Source organism: Myotis yumanensis, unplaced genomic scaffold, assembly GCF_028538775.1.
Source record: "Myotis yumanensis isolate MYYU_CA2020_CCGP unplaced genomic scaffold, mMyoYum1.0.hap1 SCAF_6, whole genome shotgun sequence".
Lineage (NCBI taxonomy): Eukaryota > Metazoa > Chordata > Mammalia > Chiroptera > Vespertilionidae > Myotis > Myotis yumanensis.
Genome location: NW_027223757.1, coordinates 8,233,204 through 8,254,161, shown reverse-complemented (window position 1 = coordinate 8,254,161; position 20,958 = coordinate 8,233,204). Strand labels below are relative to the sequence as shown.

The 20,958-nt window shown below is 40.0% G+C and overlaps 1 protein-coding gene across 3 annotated transcripts in view; it reads right to left on the bottom strand.

Annotated features, from left to right (window-relative positions):
• SYNE1 (spectrin repeat containing nuclear envelope protein 1) overlaps positions 1–20,958 on the bottom strand; it is a 384,525-nt gene that overhangs the window by 43,231 nt on the left and 320,336 nt on the right. For all 3 annotated transcript variants that reach the window (XM_070417448.1, XM_070417449.1, XM_070417450.1), the window contains 4 exons: positions 17,992–18,117; positions 14,696–14,851; positions 9,718–9,876; positions 6,144–6,310 (listed from right to left, as the gene is read on the bottom strand). In XM_070417448.1, coding sequence (XP_070273549.1) covers positions 6,144–6,310; positions 9,718–9,876; positions 14,696–14,851; positions 17,992–18,117 — 608 coding nt within the window. The remainder of the gene's footprint in view (positions 1–6,143; positions 6,311–9,717; positions 9,877–14,695; positions 14,852–17,991; positions 18,118–20,958) is intronic.

Genomic DNA, 20,958 nt, shown 5'->3' with positions numbered 1-20,958 from the left:
CGGCCAACAACCTCCTAACCCCGATCCTCTCCACTTCACACTGGCAACACAACTACAGAGTAGAGCGCCAACCCACGAAGCCCACGTAACCCGGGAGCTATGCACAATGGAAGAAACTCAAGGAGATGCCTGCCTGGTGACATCGCAGTTACAGTCTGGGAGATCTGCGTCCACGCCGCCGTCCTCCGCCATCCTCAGAGCACGCAGCCCTTCCGCCACCACCATGAAGCTTCCACTTGCAAAAGTTAGCTGTGCAGAGCAAAAGGCTAAATCCTGCGTGGGGAGGAAAGCTTCCCCTTGTCTGTGTTTGGAAATATGAAAATGCTCGCTCTAGACAAATGTTGGTAAGTCTCTGCCCGATAATATGACACTGGGCAGTGACAAGTGGTCATGTTGCTAAATAAAACCCACATTCATTAGCATGTGCCAGGCTTGAGCTCCTGGAATGCGAGCCACGAGTGTGAGGAGGGAAAAGGCTCCGGGTAATCTGCAAGGAGGGGGAGGCTCCGGGCCTCAAGACAGGAGGAGGTCACAAATAAGGCCGGCGGCAGACACTCCGTCGCTCTGCAGGGACCGGCCACTTTCCTCGTGGGCTATTTGTTAACTGGGAAAGGATATGTGAAAACCATAAATCATCCAAATGCAAACAAACAAGCCCTCCACAAGGATAGCCCATTGCAGTAGCAAAAAGGAGCAACTTCTCTTTTTCTTCAGTTTCCTGGCCAGCTTAGTGGTGTAAGTAGGAGTTTCAGGGGTTGTTCGGGAAGGTGGGATGGAAAAGCTAGTCTATGGGAGAATGCTTGGTCTTACCCGGGAATAGACTATTTGAGCATGAGAGAGAGTGAAGACATGTTATTCTCCACTTACATAGTCAAAGACTTTGTCCTTTTAAAAATAATGATATAATGTGATAAAAATAACATGTTCACTGTAAGGTGATTTTTAAAAAGTATCTGTTCATTTGCTTGGTGGAATTTCAGGCAACTTTTTTTCTTTGGTGAATTTCAAGTTTCCAAATTTTCTGCACTGAGTCTATATTAATTTCATAATTTAAGCTTTTAAAGAAAAGAAACTTCTAGTTATTAATTACTGGTAATTTAATACAATGTGACTCATGCTGGCTGCTTTAAATCCTTTTTGGATTAAGGTATACAGACACACAAATAAATAAAGACATAAATAACATTTGCTAAGCAAATTGCAAGTAAAATAAAACAAGATGTTGGGCTCTGGCTGTGGGAGCCAACTCCTTTTATTTTTTATTTATTTATTTATTTTTTAAAATATATTTTATTGATTTTTTACAGAGAGGAAGGGAGAGGGATAGAGAGAATTAGAAACATCGATGAGAGAGAAACATCGATCAGCTGCCTCCTGCACACTCCCCACTGGGGATGTGCCCACAACCAAGGTACATGTCCTTGACCGGAATCGAACCTAAAACCCTTGAGTCCGCAAGTTGACGCTCTATCCACTGAGCCAAACCAGTTAGGGCAAGGAGCCAACTCCTTTTAAAAGAGAAACACTCTTTGTAAAAGAAGCAAACTTGTATTTTACTTAGGAAATATACTCCAGCCCTAGCCGGTTTGGCTCAGTGGATAGAGCGTTGGCCTGTGGACTGAAAGGTCCCGGGTTCGATTCTGGTCAAGGGCACATGCCTGGGTTGTGGGCTCAATCCCCAGTAGGTGGTGTGCAGGAGGCAGCCAATCAATGATTCTCTCTCATCACTGATGTTTCTATCTCTCTCTCCCTTCCTCTCTGAAATCAATAAAAATATATTTAAAAGAAATATACTCCAGCCCTAGCTGGTTTGGTTCAGTGGATAGAGCATCCACCTAAGAGACTGAAGGGTCCTGGGTTCGATTCCGGTCAAGAGCACATGTTTGGGTTGTGGGCATGATCCCCCAGTAGGGGATGTGCAGGAGGCAGCCAATCAATGATTCTGTCATCATTGATGTTTCAATCTCTCTCTCCCCCTTCCTCTCTGAAATCAATAAAAATATTTTTTTAAAAAAAAGAAATATACTCCAGCATACTTAGTTATAAATAAAATTGTTTTTAAACCTTCTACTCAAAGATAGCCTATTGTGATTTTTAAAATAAAATAATCACTCCTCTGAGAAGTTTTTACAATCAGTAATATAAAATGGAAACTCTGCTTAAAGGAATATATTGGTCATGAATCCATAACAGGAGACAAGCTGTTGCAACAGAGCAAATAGCTCGAGTCTGACAATCCCAGATCCTGAGGTGGGAAATGTTCAATAGTGCATTTCCTATTGTAAGAAGCACAGAACCACTCATGCTGAAAGAGACTTCCTGTCCGCTCGGAGCTCCAGAAAAACTGCTGTGTGGCTTTGGCATAAGGCTCACTGGCCAGATGAAAGGCAGGATCCCTGAAGACAGTTTTATAGGCATTACAGTGGTGACTGTTTCTGATGTTGACTCTTAATGAAAACCAAGGGCTCAGAAATGCTTTCAATTGTCTTAGCGCTGATCAATAGAACTTTCTGGGGTGATGGGAATATTCTTTGTCTGCAGTGCCCAGTAAGTAACGTAGCCTTCATCCTCATGTGGGTTCTGAACACTGGGAATGTGGCCAGTACAATGGACTATAATTAAAACTAAACTCTAGTTTAATTGTATTCCATTTCAGTAAATTTAGATGGCCACATGTAGCTACTGACTGCTACACTGAACTGAGCAGGCCTAGAAAGTATGGAAAGGATACTAAATCATTATCCATTGAGCCATGAAAGTAACTGAGCAAATTTTGTTGCCCTAAAATACTGATAATGCCTGGTGATAATTTAGACATTCAGTGCAAAAGACATTTATTTTGTACTCAGAATGGTCAACCCATTGGTGATATAGGAAGCTGATTCACAACTATGCATTCTATTTATATGTGGTGGTAAAATTAGTATCAGTGAATATTCTCTCTCCTCTCTCCTCTCTCCTCTCTCTCTCTCTCTCTCTCTCTCTCGTCTCACTTCCTTTTTTTTCTTACCCTTCTCTTTATTTATTTTTATTAAATTTATTGGGGTGACTTTGGTTAATAAGATTATATAGGTTTCAAGTGTAGACTTCTATGTTGCCCTGAGTGTCCAAATCTCTTTCTTTTTCCCTTTCCAATGTTTCTGTTAGTTGGGAAGCTACTGACCCAAAAGTATGATCATCTTCAAAAACAGCCTTTCTAATTCCCACAAAGGCACTGGAACACGTAGACATGCCGAAAGGGATAACTGTGTTATGCTTTGTGGTAATGAATCAGTGTGAAGAAAAGCTGGAAGAGGGAAGAGAGGTGAGTGAGACTGATGCATGGAAACTTAATCTTTCAGCTGGCAGGTAACACTGGCAGGTGGGTGTGGGAGATGGCCATTTAGTCTGTGCATGAGTGAAGCTCCGATAAACAAGGAAACGGAAAGCTAATGTGATGTAGAGTCATTTAGGAGAGGCCTCAAGGAAACTATGAATGAACACCGTGTGGCATTAAAAACTCCAGGACAAATCAATGGTCAACATTTCATCCGGTCCGCTTCAGAGGGAGACAGTTAGACGTGGCTAACATATACAAGAGTCTCCCGAGGGAGTTAGATCTGTGTGTGATGAGACTCCACAAAAGTAGAGGCCTATGAGCATTTTTGTGACTCTAGTGCAAAGTACGTATACCTTAGAGACATTTAATTGACTCAAGTTTACTGATGTGTATTTTTTTAGAAAAATAAACTTAATAACATGTAAAAATTCTCCCTTGAAAAACCAGACATTAAAGTTATAAAAAAAAAAAAAAAACACACCACATGACTTTGAGGAGAAAGCACCTATCTTGTTTGATATAATATTGGCTAACAGCTGGGCATACACTAAGCTAGCTGCTTACAATTAAATTATATCATATTTAATTTAAAACATCTTTCACATAATGGGTCCCCATATTCTTCTATACCATTGAGCCACTAAACATTAAAAAAAGACTATTAACTACTTTGACTGGATTACCTGGCAATGCAAGCCAATCCATGAGTCATATTTGGAGCAAAAGAATCCAGGGATGTTTATCAAGGGGGTGGCTTCCCTAACAAGGGTATTTATAGCACAAGGGGGTTCAATTTCTCCTTCTGAAATAAGATTTTGTTCTCAGTGACTGAGAAGCCCAACTATAGCATTGGGGTCCTAAAACTACGTATGACTAAACTTTAGAGTAGCTTTATTTGAACCGTAGGCTCCCATCTCTTTTTGGTACCATTACTAGAGCAGTGGGCTTGTCATTTTCATTAATGTCTTTGCCTGTCTGTGTTTCCACCATGAACTCCTTGAAGAAAGGGCCTGTCTCTGTATTCTCAAAAGCTCTCTGTCACTGTTACATGATCAGTACTTCACAAACAAAGAATTGGGCAATTAGATTGTCAAAATAAATAACAGAGCCCAGTTTCCTTGTAATTGCATTTTCTAGAACAGGGACAAGGAAGTCCTAAGTTTGGTAGGTTGAAGAGCACAGTGCTCTGGAACATGGGCTGTAGAGTCAGGGAGTATAGGCTCTGCCACTCGGGATGTAAGTGACCATGAGCAAACCCAAGCCTTGGCCTCTGCATCTGGAAAATGGGTATGATCATAATGCTCCCTTCAAAGGGCGTTGTGAATAACATGCGAGAAGATGCATCTGAAGCTTGTAGCATGGTCATTGGCACAAACAGGGTTCAATAGATGTTAGCTATTACAGGGCTATTGTTAAACATTTTGAAAATAGATAAACGTTTATCCCTTTTTTGCGGCATTAAAATAAAATACACTGCAATCTCACTTTCTTCTTAAATTTGATCCTTTTTCATTTCTTTATAGAAAAATACAGTAAGTGCTTTCAAAATTAACATATGGAACTGTAATGCTCTTTGTGTGGCACACGGTATTCAAAAGGCACTATTTCCTGTCAGCTTGCTGCAGCACGGCGAAGGCAAGGATCCCAGGTGACAAAGGTAAAGGGATTGAGAAGTACAGATTGGTAGTTACAGAATAATCACGGGATGTAAAGTACAGCCTAGGGAAAATAGTCAATAATACTGTAATAACTATGTATGGAGCCAGGTGGGTGCTGGAAACATCTGGGGAATACTTTGTATAGTATATGATTGTCTAACCACCATGCTGTACCCCTGAAACTAATACAAAATAATACTGAATGTAAATATATATATATATATATATATATATATATACACACACACACAAATATATATATACTTCTGATTAAATACTTTAAAAAACAGCATATTGAGAATAACTCCAAAATAGCTGTAAATCAGTAGCATTTGTTATATTATAAGTCTCCTAACTGCCATAAAGAATATACATTCAAGTATTCATTCATTCATTCATTCATTCATCCATTCAAATATTTATTGAGCTCAAATTACATCCAGGCACTGCTCTTGGTGTTTGTGACACACAGTGGACAGGGTGGACAAAGGTCCCTGTCTTCATGGAGCCTACATTCCAACATGAAGCAAAGTTCTCCTAAAATAAAGCATCTACTTAGTCATTCCCCTTTTTTATATCAAATACCATGGTGCCTCATTCAATCATATCAGATGTTTATAGACTAGTAGAGACCCTTATATATCTTTTATTTTTATCTGTTTTACTCACCCTGCCCTTCTGCAACAAAAACTGAATGTAATATTCTCTCAGATAGAAGGCAGACACTTACAGTTCTTAAAGCTAAGGACAAATTTACAATAGAGCAGCGGGTTATTTTTACAACTGAGCAGAGTGGAAATGATCAGAATTTTCCCTTGCTAACCAGAAATATAGTAGGAATGTGACAACTTTTTTTTTTTTTTCAAACCAGTTTGACTTCCTTAGCAGCAGCTGAATACCCATGAAGGTCTGAAAAAAGAATTTTTTTCCTGGGAAAGAGTTTTGATTGCACATGACTATCTTTCAGCTAACTGTAAACACCACTGAACTTATGAAGTAAGGAGCATTTTAAAGTTAATGCAAGTGGCATTTTTGAGAAAAGGGTGAACTGAAACGGTTAAAATGGATAAAGAACACGGAGAGATGTGTCGGGTTGCCTTTAGCTGGAAGGCGGAGTGAATGTGTTAAAATTCTGCGCACACCTGTCCTGCTGACAGGCCCTTTACCTGGCTGCCATGAGGTCCAGGAGATGCTGCCACCGGTCATTGACCTTTCCCAGCTTGTATTCGATCTCCGAGGCCTTGCTCTCGTGGCTGGCTCTAGCGAGTCGCTCTCCCATTTGTTGGAGCTGTATTTTGTTCTCTTGGGCAATAGCAATTTCCTCTTGATAATCCTGCGCAATAAATAGCAATCCCAGAGGTCAGAAAGCATATTCTTGATACCTGCAGCCTGGCTGTCCTAGAAGAATATAATTATAGTTTCCTACTGCTTGGAAGTAGTTCTGACGTGAGGAACACTTTGAATATCCGTCCATGTGCACAAACCAAATGGAACCTATTATTTGCAGTATGTATGCAGAGTCCACATCGAATTTTTATGTAGATATTTTACAAGGAAATAGGGGGTGCTTTGTATTTACATAAAATGGGCATTAAAAAACAAAGGTACACACATAGATAAAAAAGACAAAACATGAAGTATTTTAATGCTGGGTTATTATACTTTCTTGTAACCACCAACCTGACATTATAGTTAGAATCAGTTCTCATACAAATAGCTGCCCAAGGGGCTTACACGATGTGTGTGTGTGTGTGCGTATTTAACATATAAATGTAAGCGTACATGTGTGTTTGTCAATCATTGATGCAGAATGTTTTAAGAGTAGTACCTTTGGCCTAGCTGGTTTTGCTCAGTGGATAGAGTGTCGGCCTGGGGACTGAAAGGTCCCAGGTTCGATTCCAGTCAAGGGCACATGTCAGGGTTGCAGGTTCGATCCCCATTAGGGGGTATGCAGGAGGCAGCCGATCAATAATTCTCTCATCATTGATGTTTCTATCTCTCTCTCTCTATCTCCCCTTTCCTCTCTGAAGTCAATAAAAATATATTTTTAAAAAAGAGTAGTACCCTCATTTTAAAGAGACATCCTCTATAATATGTCAATGTTTTATACACATAAATCAATGGCAAATTAACTCTCAAGAATAATAACCACTAGTCTTAGAAGACCAATGGGTCTCGAACTTTCTTCCTCTCTTTACCAATTTCAGCACTAGCTCCTCTTCAGGATTGCTGTGGATGAGATCAGGCTACATGTGGCCTATCTGCAGGAGACAGGCCATTCAATGCTATGACTAAAGTGATGCTGAAAGGTACCTCCCTCGCACCTCTACCTGCACTCCCCATCCAGTGACCCTCCTACTCTCTTCCAGAGTGATAAGACCCAATCTTTTGTACCCCCACCTGCCCTCCTCTTTATATTACTTCAACCTGATGGGATTCAAAGACCAATACATTGGATGTACTTACTAATAGGTATAATATTTCACCATACATTTGAGATAATCTTACTGAGAAATCTTTATTTCAAATGAATTACTCTAAGTCTAATATTTATAGCAAAATAATGCTCTTAGACTGTCTTTCAGATGAAAATGTTTTTAACTATTAATGCCAGCAGACACCAGTGTCTTGGTTACAGTCTGTTTATTAATTGCTTTTTACTAATATTGCTAAAAATGACCAAGCCTCGGTGTTATTTTCCTTTACAAAAGAGACAGCACAAGAGGCAAGCTCATAAAGACTTCTTTTTCAATTCCATAACTTATTTTATATACAAAACAGTAGTTAATATTTTAAAGATGATTCCTAACATTGTGCCAAATAGTGTAACAAAATTAACTGTAAAAAATTAAAATTTTTCTAAATTTTAAATTACAACTGTATATCATTCAAGGGCTAGTTTTTTTCCATACCCCCAAACCATGCATCTTAAATTTCATGAAGAAAATCAATGAAAATATAGATAGACTTAGCCAACATTTATTCTATAGCAAACTTCACTACAACACCTACAGTACGTTAATCATGTCTAGTGGGACATTCTCTGATGCTCAGAAACTAGCAGAGCTATCAGCAGATGCTTACATGAAATATGTATTACCTCAGCCCACATTTGAAAGGATTATGATATCAAAAATACAAATGTTTATCCTTAGAATTTGCAATTTTAAGTGGAAACCTATGAAGTAAATTCATATTACGTGTTGCTTTGGAGTTTTTATTTTTCTTTGTATGTGTGCATGAATACAGAAATTTTTTCCTAATACCCATCTATATTTATTTTCAGAGACCTTGGAGGTACTCTTACCAAAGGAAAGGAAGAGACACTGGGAAGGCTAACACACAGCTTATGAGAAGTTGGCATTATTCTGAGAGAAGGAGATGGAGTGATGAACAAAACAGACCAAGTCCCTGTTCCAGGGAAGCTAAGAGTCCCGTGGGGCTCCCACTGTAGACAGATAATGAACAAGAAAGTGGAGAAGACACTGTACACCAGATGGTGATATGTGCTACGAGAAACATAACCTAAAATACAGTGATTGTTCAAAACTATGTGGAAATACCACTAAAATCTTCAAAGCATTTTTTACTGCTAGTAAATTTGATCAGCCCTATATAGATATAGAAATGTTCTAAATCCATGTGAATATATAAAATACTTTAATAATAATATATAACTTGAGAATAATGCTAAACCAAAATTCTCAGAAAAGTTCTCATTACTGTGACTATAAATCTTATTTTATAAAGAAAATGTCAGCCTAGCTGGGGTGGCTCAGTGGTTTAGTGTCAGCCCATGAACCAGGAGGTCATGGTATGATTCCTGGTCAGGGCACATGCCCGGGTTGTGGGCTCAGATCCCCAAGGGGGAGAGGGGCATGCAGGAGGCAACTGATCAATGATTATCTCTCATGTTGATGTTTCTCTCTCTCTCTTTCCCCCTCTCCCTCTCTGAAATCAATAAAAAAATTTAAAAAAGAAGAAAATTTCAGTTTAATTGATCCTAAGTTGTTGTGTTGTTGTTTTTTAATTCTTCTCTGTGATGTTACCTCCTACACATAAATGATGCCCACTGGACCAGTAACTAAAAGTCCAAAATATTGAACATTATCAGCAAATACTCTATTTCATAACAAATTGAAAATATTCTCTGTAGAAAGACAAATCCTATGTGATTGCACATATATGTGGGATGTAAGGAACAAATTAAATGAACAAACAAAACAGAAGCAGACTCATAGATACAGAGAACAGACTGATGGTTGCCAGATGTTAAAGAGCTTGGGGGACTGAGTGAAAAACGTAAACAGATTGAGAAATACTAACTGGTAGTTACAGAACCGTCCTGGGGGAGGTAAGGTAAAGTGTAGAAAAATATAGTCAATAATATTGTAATAACTATGGTACCGGGTGGGTACTTGAAATATCAGGGGACCACTTTACAAGTGTATGGTCATCTAACCACTATACTATACACCTAAAACTAATACAAAATAATACTGAATATAAACAGTATTTGAGAAATAAAATTTAAACTTAAAAATAAACAAATCACAAAAGAAAATATTTTTTAAAGTAAAGGAGGTCTTTCCATGCAAGTTTATTTTATATTTAAAAAATGAAACGTTCCTAAGAGAGTGCTGCTTTGATGGAAAGTAATTGTGAGTGAGGCCAATCTGTACCTATCGCAGGCCTAAGCACTAGGAAGGGTGAAAACAGATGTGGCCAGGCGTCCCATACCTTCTTGAGCTTCTCTATCATTTCTTCAATGAGGATGTCTCCATTCTGGGAAACTTTGCTCTCCATCTGAGTCAGCCATTCGCAAAGCTCCTTGTTCTTCTCACTGAAGACTGCCCATTCATTCAGTCTCTCGCTGACCTGCTGCCGCCGTAGGGAGAGCTGGGAAGTTGAAAATGAGAGAAAACACAAAAGGATGGTCAGAGCGGAGCTCATACCCGGAGGGAAAGAGCCAGCAAACTCTGGGCGGATTGATATGAACAACAGTGCGTCTCCTTAGGTGCTGCTCCCTGCGGCTCAGGCCTGGAAACACTGCCCTTAAATACAAGTGGGAGACGTGAACCCTGTCCTTTTCCCCCGAGGAGACACGGGCACAGTCAAGTATGACAGGTGCTGACACTCCAGCTTCACGCGACAGTGGGTTCCGTGTAGATAGAATACAGGATCGTGCACTTTCACTAAAAAGCCTAAGTTTTCTTGGGGGCAAAAAATACGGAACAAAGAGCAGTGCATTTACCTGGGTGGATTCCAGTAGGAATGGAAAAGGCTAAGAAAACAGGTTGAAAGTTTTGGAGACAAATGTCACCGATGTTAAGCTACTCCAGACAGCGGGGAGGATAAGACTACACCCCCTCCTCACTGCTCCCCTTTCCTCTAGAACTCGGACAGCACCATGCACAGTGTCCCGCACCCCTACGATTTTGAATTTTCTGGTGAATGTGACTTTTTCTTTTTCATTCAGAGAGTCAAGAGTGCAGCTGATGGTTCCGGTTCAGTGATGTCCAAGCTGAAACTATATTTTCCTAATTGGAACTTCTCAATGCATCCGTTTTCCAAGAAAAAAAGCAGACACTCTTGCCCTTGAGACTTAAGAGTAATAGGTCTTGCTATGTGTAGCTTCTCCCTTCCTCTTCTCCCAAATTTTGGCCATGGACAAGAGTGAATTCTAGGGCTTCTCTCAACAACATCTGCAGGAAAGATGACTGCAGTAGAGAAAAATAGTAACTATTTCTTTGAGAGGAAGGTATTACTATCCACATTCAAGAGGTAGGAATGGAGGTTAGATGCATTTGAGGCATTTATTTATAGTCAATAGGAGGTAGAAGCAGGGAAGCCCGAGTCTGATACAGGCTGTAATATAACATTATGATCAAATATCCAGGCACAGCTGAGATTCAAAACAGTCTTCATCATTTACTAATGATATGATCAGGGCAAGGCTAATCATCTTCTCTTAAGCCTTACTTTTTTCATTTGTAAATTAATCTTAAGATTGGTTCCAAAACTCTCTCAACAAATATTTATTGTCTATGAGTATGGTGATTACCAGAGGGAAATGGGGGTGAGAGGAGGTAGGAGAGGGTATAGGGGAGATAAATGGTGACGGAAGGTGACTGGACTTGGGGTGGTGAACACACAATACTATATATAGATGATGTATTATAGAATTGTACACCTGGAACCTATATAATTTTATTGACCAATGTCAACCTAATAAATTCAATAAAAAATGTTTATTGTTTCCAGTAAACCAGTGTCTACTATGTACCAAGCATTGTCCTATATACTGGAAAACAGTAGGCTCATAATAGAATACAAACAATAAAATAATTTAAGAAAATGACCAGTAAATACTAAAGACGTAACAAAAACTGGTCATTAATATACTATAACCACTGTATATGCCTCTAGGGCATCATTTGAGTTTTTCATTTTTTTTTCTCCTTGACATTCCTGCATTCTATATTTCCACCAAGCAGCTAGAACATATATCTCTAGTGTTGATCAACACCGGAAGTGTGGCTTTCATTTGCTTACGTAGAGCAAGAGCTGGGAGAGAAACAGGTAGGCTCCAACTAAATTGCACTTTTGGTTACAAATTGGCGCCAAAAGTTTTTCAAACGGGGACAGCGTTTTCCTTGTGGTTTGTAAAACTAATATTTAAGCTGCATGATAAGGGAACGCTAACATCTCTTTCTTTGGGTTCGGTGGAAACCCTCACATTTACCAGCTTAGCACTTACATTTTCTCAAGGGCATAAACATACTGCTTTTGCCAACAGCTGACGAGTCCTGGCTAAAACCCCCAGAGTGAGGCAGCTGAACAGGAAACACATCCTCCTCTACTTCAAATATTTTTACCATGACAATTTGAAAAACAACGAGCTATTACAATGATGATATATTTATACCTCAACTAGAATTACACACAGGATCTACAAACCCAAACAGGAATAAAAGCAAGTATCACCTATGGCTGCACAGTCACAGCCAAGCATCTGGGGAGTCTATCTGAAAACAGGACACTTTTCTATCTGAACTCTCCTCTGCCCAGTCTACTTACGGCACTTCTGCATCCCCACCCAAGTCCTGGTTACTCCCGCCTGCTCATCGACAGCTTCCATTGGAACCAGCACAGACTCCCTGCTCTTGGCAGAGCGGTAGTGCTGTGTTTAAAACCCGCCTGTGACATTGAAAATGAGGCCTAGACACAAGCCCATTTCCTTTTGTGGTTTTATACTTGATAGAATGTCTCCGGAAACACTAAGTCAAGACCTAGTAACTAATCTATATTCCTCCTTACACTTCTCTCCTGGCAGCACCTTTGGCCCGACCATGAGTAAACTCTGACTGATTTATTTTTATTTTTTTAAATATATGTCTTTATTGATTCCAGAGAGAAGGGAGAGGGAGAGAGAGACAGAAACATCAATGGTGAGAGAGAATTATTTTATATTTATTTTATGTTTAGAGGAACGCAAGCATAAAAACATAAAATAAATGTTCGAAAGTCTTGTCTAAATTATAAGCATATGAACACTTAGCTGTTCTGCACACTGAAAATAGAAAGAAATAGTCTTTGTCCTTCAAAACTTCATAATTTTGCAATCATGTCATAAACATTAAAAAAAGAAGAAAAGCTCTGGTCAGGTTAGCTCAGTGGTCAGATTGTCAGCTTGCAGACCAAAAGGTCTCAGGTTCAATTTCCGGTCAAGGGCACATACCTTGGTTAGAGTTTCAATCCCTGGACTGAATGGCGTGAGTAGGGGGAAACTAGTGAATGTCTCTCTCTCTCTCCTCTCTCCCTTCCACTCTCGAAGAAGAAGAAGAAGAAGGAGGAGGAGGAGGAGGAGGAGGAGGAAAATTTCTCACACTTTTCACTGAGAATATGGAGCTCTGTGGAAAGTGGCTAATTAATTTTAACTCAAAACATTAGCACCTTTATGAAAATCATCTCTTACGTTTCGTTTCTCCTTTTTAAAAGTATAGCAAGTGTCTGTAGGAAACTTTTCGCACATTCACCCAGTGTGCTCCAGAATTTTCCTCTTGCTCATGGCCTGAGAAATGTCTGGGTTTTTAATCTAAACATACAGAGGGAAATTTACCCACCAACAAATTTCTTGTTGATGTTAAATGAACCCAGAGGCTATAAGGCTCTTGAACTCTGTTTTAACGTTTTCTGAAGCATGAAGAGAAGCATTGCTAACGTCAGGGGAAGTGGGAGGAAGGCAGAGAAGAGATCTCTAGTGGAGCATAGCTGGCCTGAAAGGAAGGCCCAGCAGGCTCCTTCTCAAGTGTCTCTTCCGCATCCTTCCACACCTGCTTCTCCCCAGGCAGGGCCCCTGCTCCACTCTTCTGCCTCTTTTCAAGCTGCTACCGTGTCCAACACATCTGCTTGCACCCTCTACACCAGTGGTTCCCAAACTTATTTGGCCTACCGCCCCCTTTCCAGAAAAAATATTACTCAGCCCCTGGAAATTAATTTTTTTTAAATTTTAATAGCAGTTACTCATTGCCCCCAAATGCACCTGTGGCCATCACCGCCCCCCTGGATCGCTGCAGTGCCTACCAGGGGGCGGTAGCGCCCACTTTGGGAATCACTGCTCTACACCAAGCGTGTCAAACTCACTTCTGGCGGGCCGCATGCCTCACCTCTGCTCCCCATCTCAGTTCAAGATGTATCTTCTTCAACAGGCATTTTCTTAATTCTCGCAATCCACATTGCCCTCAATTTGCTTACATCTTTATACATTGTTTTAACCCAGTTTTTCCTTCATTGTATCGATCCTTCTGACTGATTTTAGTCTCAGCTCAATTGTAAACTTGATACTAGCAAATGCTTGTGAAATTCACAACAATTACAGTGACTGGTTGATGGGACAAATATGCATCACAGCTTATTATGTGCCAGGTAAGACAACCAGGTACAGGAAGGAGCCTGACAGACATGGTCTCTGCTTCCTGGAGGGTGTGGTCTCAAGACTCAAGGTCGGGGCCTGTTCTTCACTTGTGGGCCTTTAATCAATGTTATTCCTTTTGCCTCGCATGTCTTCTTGTTACCTTGCCCCCAATCTTTTCCTTTCATTTCCAAAGCAAAACTCAATCTGGGGTCTCTTTCAAGGCATTGCACACATAGCAGGCAATTATAATCAGAATTATTAAAAATGACCATGATAAATCGGCAGTAACAATGTGCCATAGACAGAACCAGCCCCGCAGTATTATCTAAACCTGCACAGAAAACAATGGTTTTCGCACACGGAAAGTAAGAAGCAGACCACCAGTATCTACCTAGCAAAACCACAACCGTGAACTGAAGAAGTGTGTTTCCTCTTAAAAATATTATGCCAGCCAGTGAAACAGAGAGCAAAATCCAACTTGAATGAATGCATCTCACATGCAATGGTAAGACATGATTTGCCTTCATCTAAAATATTTTTTATTACTTTATTGGGGTGACATCGGTTCACAAAACCACATCGGTTTCAACTGTGCAACTCAACAAAACATCATCCGCACACTGCATCCTAGGCCCATGGCCCCAGTTTGTCTGAAATATATCTGTAATAACAGATTTCTCCCTCTGTGCCTACTATGAGTTATGAGACCCGTCCAAATGTGGGCCACGCTACTAGACATTTCAAATCATGGCCCCGTATTCCACCTCCCTGAGCTAGTGCAGAGTCTAGAACTCCTCTCACCTGGCGGCACAGTTCTTCCCACTGCCTCTGCAGAAGCTCCCCGCGTTCGTTCAGCATGGACACGTCATCAGCGCTGATGTAGGCACAGAGGGTGTCCTTCAGTAACGTCAACTGTGCCAAGTCATCTGTCCAGCTGCCCACTGCAGTTTCCAATTCCTAGATTAAAGACAAACAAACACGCAAACTTGAATACCCATGGACATCCATCCTCAACAATTTCTGAAGTGTATTCGAGATCCCTTCTTGATACAATTACCTTTCCACCCCACTCTCTGTTTGAACATCAAACTTGGTATCTAGTTATTTTCTTCCACATGATTTGATAATTTCCAAGTTCTGATAAAATATCTGGTTGCCTACAGAATCTTTCCACCATCTACTCATCATTTCATTGATCGTTTTTGATCATCTTTTCTAAGTTGAAGAGTTGAAGTTGCATTACCTCATTGACTTTCTTTACTTTTAAACTGACTTAATAAACTCCTAGCCCATCCATTTTTCTTGTTCTGAGTTACTGATCATATTAATGAAATATATTTTAAAAAAACTCAAACTCTTAGATTGAACTTTCATGTTCAAACACTGTGAATTGCTACATTCTGTGATATAGAGTTATAAGGTAAAAGTTGAGAAGGTCTAATGATAATTTTACTCAAATTAAAATAATGGTCTGAATGTGTTTTTTGCAGGATTAGAAATTTCTTTAAGTAATTTGTCCAAATACATATCTTCTGATTTTGGGGAGAACCGATTTAAGAAAAAAAATCATAAAAAAATATTTGAATAGGTTGACATTAGTTTTTGCAATGTTTGAACAGATTTTGCAATTTGCATAGCAAATGCTTTTTGCCAGCTCTTGATGATCTTAGATTCCAGCTAATATAATATATAAATAGAATATTTCACGTGGCTTTTCCCCTCTCTTTTTATCTCTTCACATAGCAGACAAGTTTCCAAAGGCAAAGGCAATTAACAGCACTGTCAGAGGCTAACGTCCTAGGCAATTTAAGCAAATGAAGGTTCAGCCTGAATTTTCTAGGTAATTGTTTGTTCTGCTGCTAAGGGTGGTTTGGGGGAAGAGTAGAAGGGAGCTGGACCAAAGTGCATCCTTTTAATCTCCAAACTTAATAGCAGGGCATGTTTGTAAGTGTCCTGTATTTTGGGAGATGAGATCCCATGGTAACAGTATTTGGCTGAAAGATCAAATCATCCAGGTAGATTAAATATGCAGCATTCCTGTTTATATCCATAGACATATTAAGTTTCCATGCCAATGTAAAGGTTTTCCTTTTTTTACAACAGTTTTTAACTTCCAACTCAAACATCAGATTTAGTATATAGATTAAAAAAGTAACAACAGCCCAGCTGGTGTGGCTCAGTGATTGAGCATCGACCTACGAACCAGGAGGTCATGGTTCAATTCCCAATCGGGGCACATGCCAGGGTTGCAGCCTCGATCCCCAGTAGGCAGGTATGCAGGAGGCAGCCAATTAATGATTCTCTCTCATCATTGATGTTTCTATCTCTCGCTCCCTCTCCCTTCCTCTCTGAAATCAATAAAAACATGTTTAAAATAAATAAATAAAATAAAATAAAATAAAAAGTAACACCACCACCAGAAACCAACTCTTTCAGACTCCCAGACTCCCTGACTTGAGTCCATGTGGTAAAATAAAGCCTTTGGACTCAGGCAACCTTGATATTTACTAACTTTGAAAAGCTATTAAACTTCTAGAAGTCTCAGTTTTCACACCTGTAGTAGGGAAATAAAGGGTTGTTCTCGTGAGCTGTGCTCATGACAACAGAGAGGACATTGATACAGTCACTGGCACAGGGAAGGAGCTGATCAATGCCCATGCCTGGTTATTGAAGGTTTCTTCAGTCATTGTCCATGCACTTACAATCACGGGTTTAACACAAACTCTTTAAAATCTTTGCATACTTCTGAATTCATACCTCGTGATATTATTTCACTCACCATCCACGATGTAAAGCACACTTACTACCTTCTATTTTTCCTAAGTCTGACTCTCTCAAGTTTCAAAGAATAGCCATAATTTTAATATCCAAGAAAAATTCTTATATGCACACATTTTATGATCTCTAGACCTTTTTGGTGTTGTTAATCCTCACCCAAGGATATTTTTTCATTGGATTTTAGACAGAGTGGAAGTGAAGGGGGGAAACAGAGAGAAACATCACTGTGAGAGAGACACATCGATTGGTTGCCTCCTGCACGTGCCCCAACTAGGGCCAGGGATTGAGCCTGCAACTGAGGTACTTGCCCTTAACCGGAATCGAACCTGCGACCCTTCAGTCCACAGGACGATGCTCATTTCTAGATTTCTTTAATAATTAATATCTCTTAAATGCTTACCTTCTTAGCCAAAGTGAAGCAGAGAACTGATTAAAATCCAAATTAAGTATGTGTGAAGTTTTAAACAGAATTACTCTAGTGCAGTGATTTGCAAATGACAGGAAACACAAGGATGTGTACAGAACATTTTTAAAGGTAGTTTTGATTTGACCTGCATGTGGCTCAGCAGAGAACTGCTATTCGGGCACGACCCTTGGCGACCCAGGTGTGAATGGAAGGCATCCTTCAGCCGCTGTGTCATGTTGGTCTCAGTGAGCTCAGGATGCGTCCAGTGGTCTGCATTAGCGACTGACTGCTTCCAAGTGCGCTTTGAGGTGTCAATCACAATCTGTAAGTAGGGGGGCCCTGAGTGCCCGGAGGACTGTGTCCCAGGCAGTGACTGAGGTCAGCTATTTACAGCTGCTGATCTTTATAGTAGAGTCTGCACAGGGCCACTGCCTGCAGGATCCTCACGCGGCCCAGCCTCGCTTTCCCTCCTGCAAACTAGGCTCTTCTGCTAGAAGGACTCTCCGTGTGGTGTGGCTGCTTCAAAGAGATCACTTCTGTTGCAATACACCCGGAACTTGCACCTACATGCAGACGCCATAGGAGTGTGACCTGATTATGCCTTCAAAGGCATTATTACAGCAGAAGCACACAGGTAGGTAACAGGTAAAGCTCAGTCCAGCCCGGCTGGCGTGGCTCAGTGCTTGAGCATCGACCTATGAACCAGGAGGTCAGGGTTCGATTCCCCAACAGGGCACATGCCCAGATTACAGGCTCGATCCCCAGTGTGGGGGGGCATGCAGGAAGCAGCCAATCAATGATTCTCTCATCGTTGATGTTTCTCCCTCTCTCTCCCTCTTTCTTCCTCTCTGAAATCAATAAAAAATTATTACAAACAAACCAACCAACCAAAAAGCTCAACCCAGTCACTCACCTTGCAGCGCATCTGCTCCGCAATGAGCTCTTCCTGGTGGTCCGGCAGAGACAGGGAAAGCTTCTTTTTGAAAGTTCGCAGTTTCTCCAGAGACTCAGCTATTCCAGTCTCACACTTCTCCCAGTCCTAAAATGGGAGGAGAAAGACATTCCATGTATTCTTCTGGAGGAAACTGGAAGAAAAATACCCTCTGAATTCCCATACATCAATTATTACCTGATTTTTTTTTTTTTACCAGACACATGTATTTCTTTTGTAATAAGAAAAGTAAAAGAAAGAACATACAGAAATCAGAATAGAGACTTGATTCTTTACAGCACTCTACCCACAGGTGAACTCTTATCTGCTGTCTCAGTGCCAGTGCAAATTAAATTCAACTAAACTAATCCCTTAATTTTGTCTAATACCCCCCATTCCTGGCTTCCCCCTCTCTATCAGCCCTCCCCAGGGATCCCTCCCCACAACTTAAGTTACTGAGTTCCAAAGAGAAACAACTAGAGTTGCTTTTAATAATTCATGTGGTGCCGAATCACGTTGCATTTTTCTTTACATGATCTCTTCCATCATTACCCATCTTTCTTTGCCTGGGTCATTTCTATGTCCTCTCCCGGTGCCTTATTTTTAACACAGCAACCCAGAGGTGCTATTTACCAAACTGTCTTCTTTAAGAAGCGTTGACTAGATTTCTCCCATACTCAAATGTCTTTTGGTTTCTAACTGACCTGAGAATTTGGCTCAAGATTCTGATTTCACTTTTAAATTACTTTAGGGAATTTCCTAGAGCAGGGGTGGACAACCTTTTTGTGAGTGCGTGCAAAAACCAGCAAAATCTCTGACTCAAAATTCTTCTGCGTGCCATCCCTAATTTTTTGAGAACATATTACACCTACTTGATATCTCTTAAGGTGTACGTATGGGAAGAACCTTGAAGAAATAATAAAATTCATTCGAGCGACAAAAACACAGTATATGATGATGAAAAATACATTTATTTTTTAATGTATACATGTTATGTAAAATTATTTATTTATCTAAGATGCACCTACACTGAATTTACCTGAAAAATAAAAAAAGTCGATATTAAGAAAAAAATTGTAAATGGAATATTATAAGAGAGGGTTTCGCGTGCCAGCAAAAGTTACTGGCGTGCCATGTTTGGCACGCGTGCCAGGGGTTGCCCACCCCTGTCCTAGAGTGTATCACCACATTCCCTCTTCCTAGTTACCAGGAACAAATATCCCTGTGTTCCTAGGCCACAGTGAGTCCATCAATGCTAAGCAAAGTGAGTAGACAGAAATATCCTTTCTACTTGAATTGAACAGCATTCTCAATTAAATCATCACCCATTTTGAAACCTATCAATCCACAGTCAATAAACATTCATTGATCCAAAAAGGGAAAAGATCAAGTCCTTATTTATCATGACAAAATTAAGAGTGATGGTAAACTAGGTGACCATGCAGAACATAGAATTATAATGATTACATTTTTGGCACATTTTCTCAGAGTATTAAATTAGGAGATAAAAATAGATAAGCATTTTGTTATAGCTGTGGGGGAAGATACAGTAACATGAGGCTGTCCAACCATTAAAATTTAGCTGCATAAACTCCTTAGGCAAATAGGACATTGTGTATGATTCAAGATAAAATAAACTTTAACAAGAAAAGAATGGGGATTTCCCTTTCCAAGGGTGTCTTAGATTCTGAAGCTATAGCCAAGTCTCTTTACTACATGAATTATAAGGAAAGAGCGAAATGTCACGGTCTGCAAACATCTATCAAAATGGATGTTTCACACGCCAACAAACAGACTGACAAGAAAAGCAAATGCAGTGAGTCAACCATCTCGCCTTATTAAGTCCTAGGAATGTGTCCAATAATCCCAGCACAGATAAAGAAAAACATATGATTAACATGTTCTCTACAGAATGAGTTACAATGTTTTTAATCCTTTCCTGAAAGCAAAACTGAAGAAAAGGGAATCAGGCATATTGTGTTACTGATGAATTGTGCTGTGTGCAAATAATTGTTCTTTAGCAGATGTTCGATGGCATTTTTGATTGTTTCCCACACCCAGGTAATATATCATTAAATAATATTTAATAGGATACACCCAATGGGTGTGCACACTTTAAGTATTAAAAAAACAACAACAACCCACAAAATGTATTCCATTCACTTGAGTTATTACCTTTGATCCAAAAAGTTACAGGCTAATTTTAATAGACAATCACATTAAAGTGTTGGTGAGTATCAACATATTTAAAACTTTAGTATTTAGCTGTGTTCACTTTTTAAAAATGATGTTATTAACAATGACAATTAACATCATTTATTGAGGGCTCAATATGTGCCACCATGATTTACCTTCAACATTTCACTAAATCCTCGTAATGCAGTATGAAGGTGTCATCAGACCCCCTCTACAGATGAGGAAACTGAGGTTGAGGGAGGTTGAGCCAACCAGGTGACTTGGTATATTATAGTTTTAACTTGGGTTTATCTAAGGTCAGAGCCCATGCTCTTTTTCAACTGCTGATTTAATTATGTATTTAGAAATGGCTTTGAAAAGTGAGGGAGAAAAGCAAATTGTGGGGAATCCGGATAAACTTACATTTCCCTAAACTTGCTGCCTGATCAGTGTGCAAGCGGAATCCAACCAAAGGCTTAATACAGCTCCTGGAGGTTTTATCTCATAGCCACACCCTTGGATAAGCTAAGATCCAATCAAGAGCACCTTGCTGGATAGTTCTTTCCCTGCTATAAAATAAGAGATAGCAATCTTGAAAACCACTGTGAAGTCTTAGACGAGGGAGTGGAATCTACTCTTTGCATTCCTGTCTGGGTTTATACAGTCATCACATTGCTCCTGGCTTAGCACCGGCCATCAATCAGAATTCACCGCTTGCATGGTCTTGTTGGACTTAAAACGACTTTGTTGGGGGATTTTCCTGAGAGGCAAACT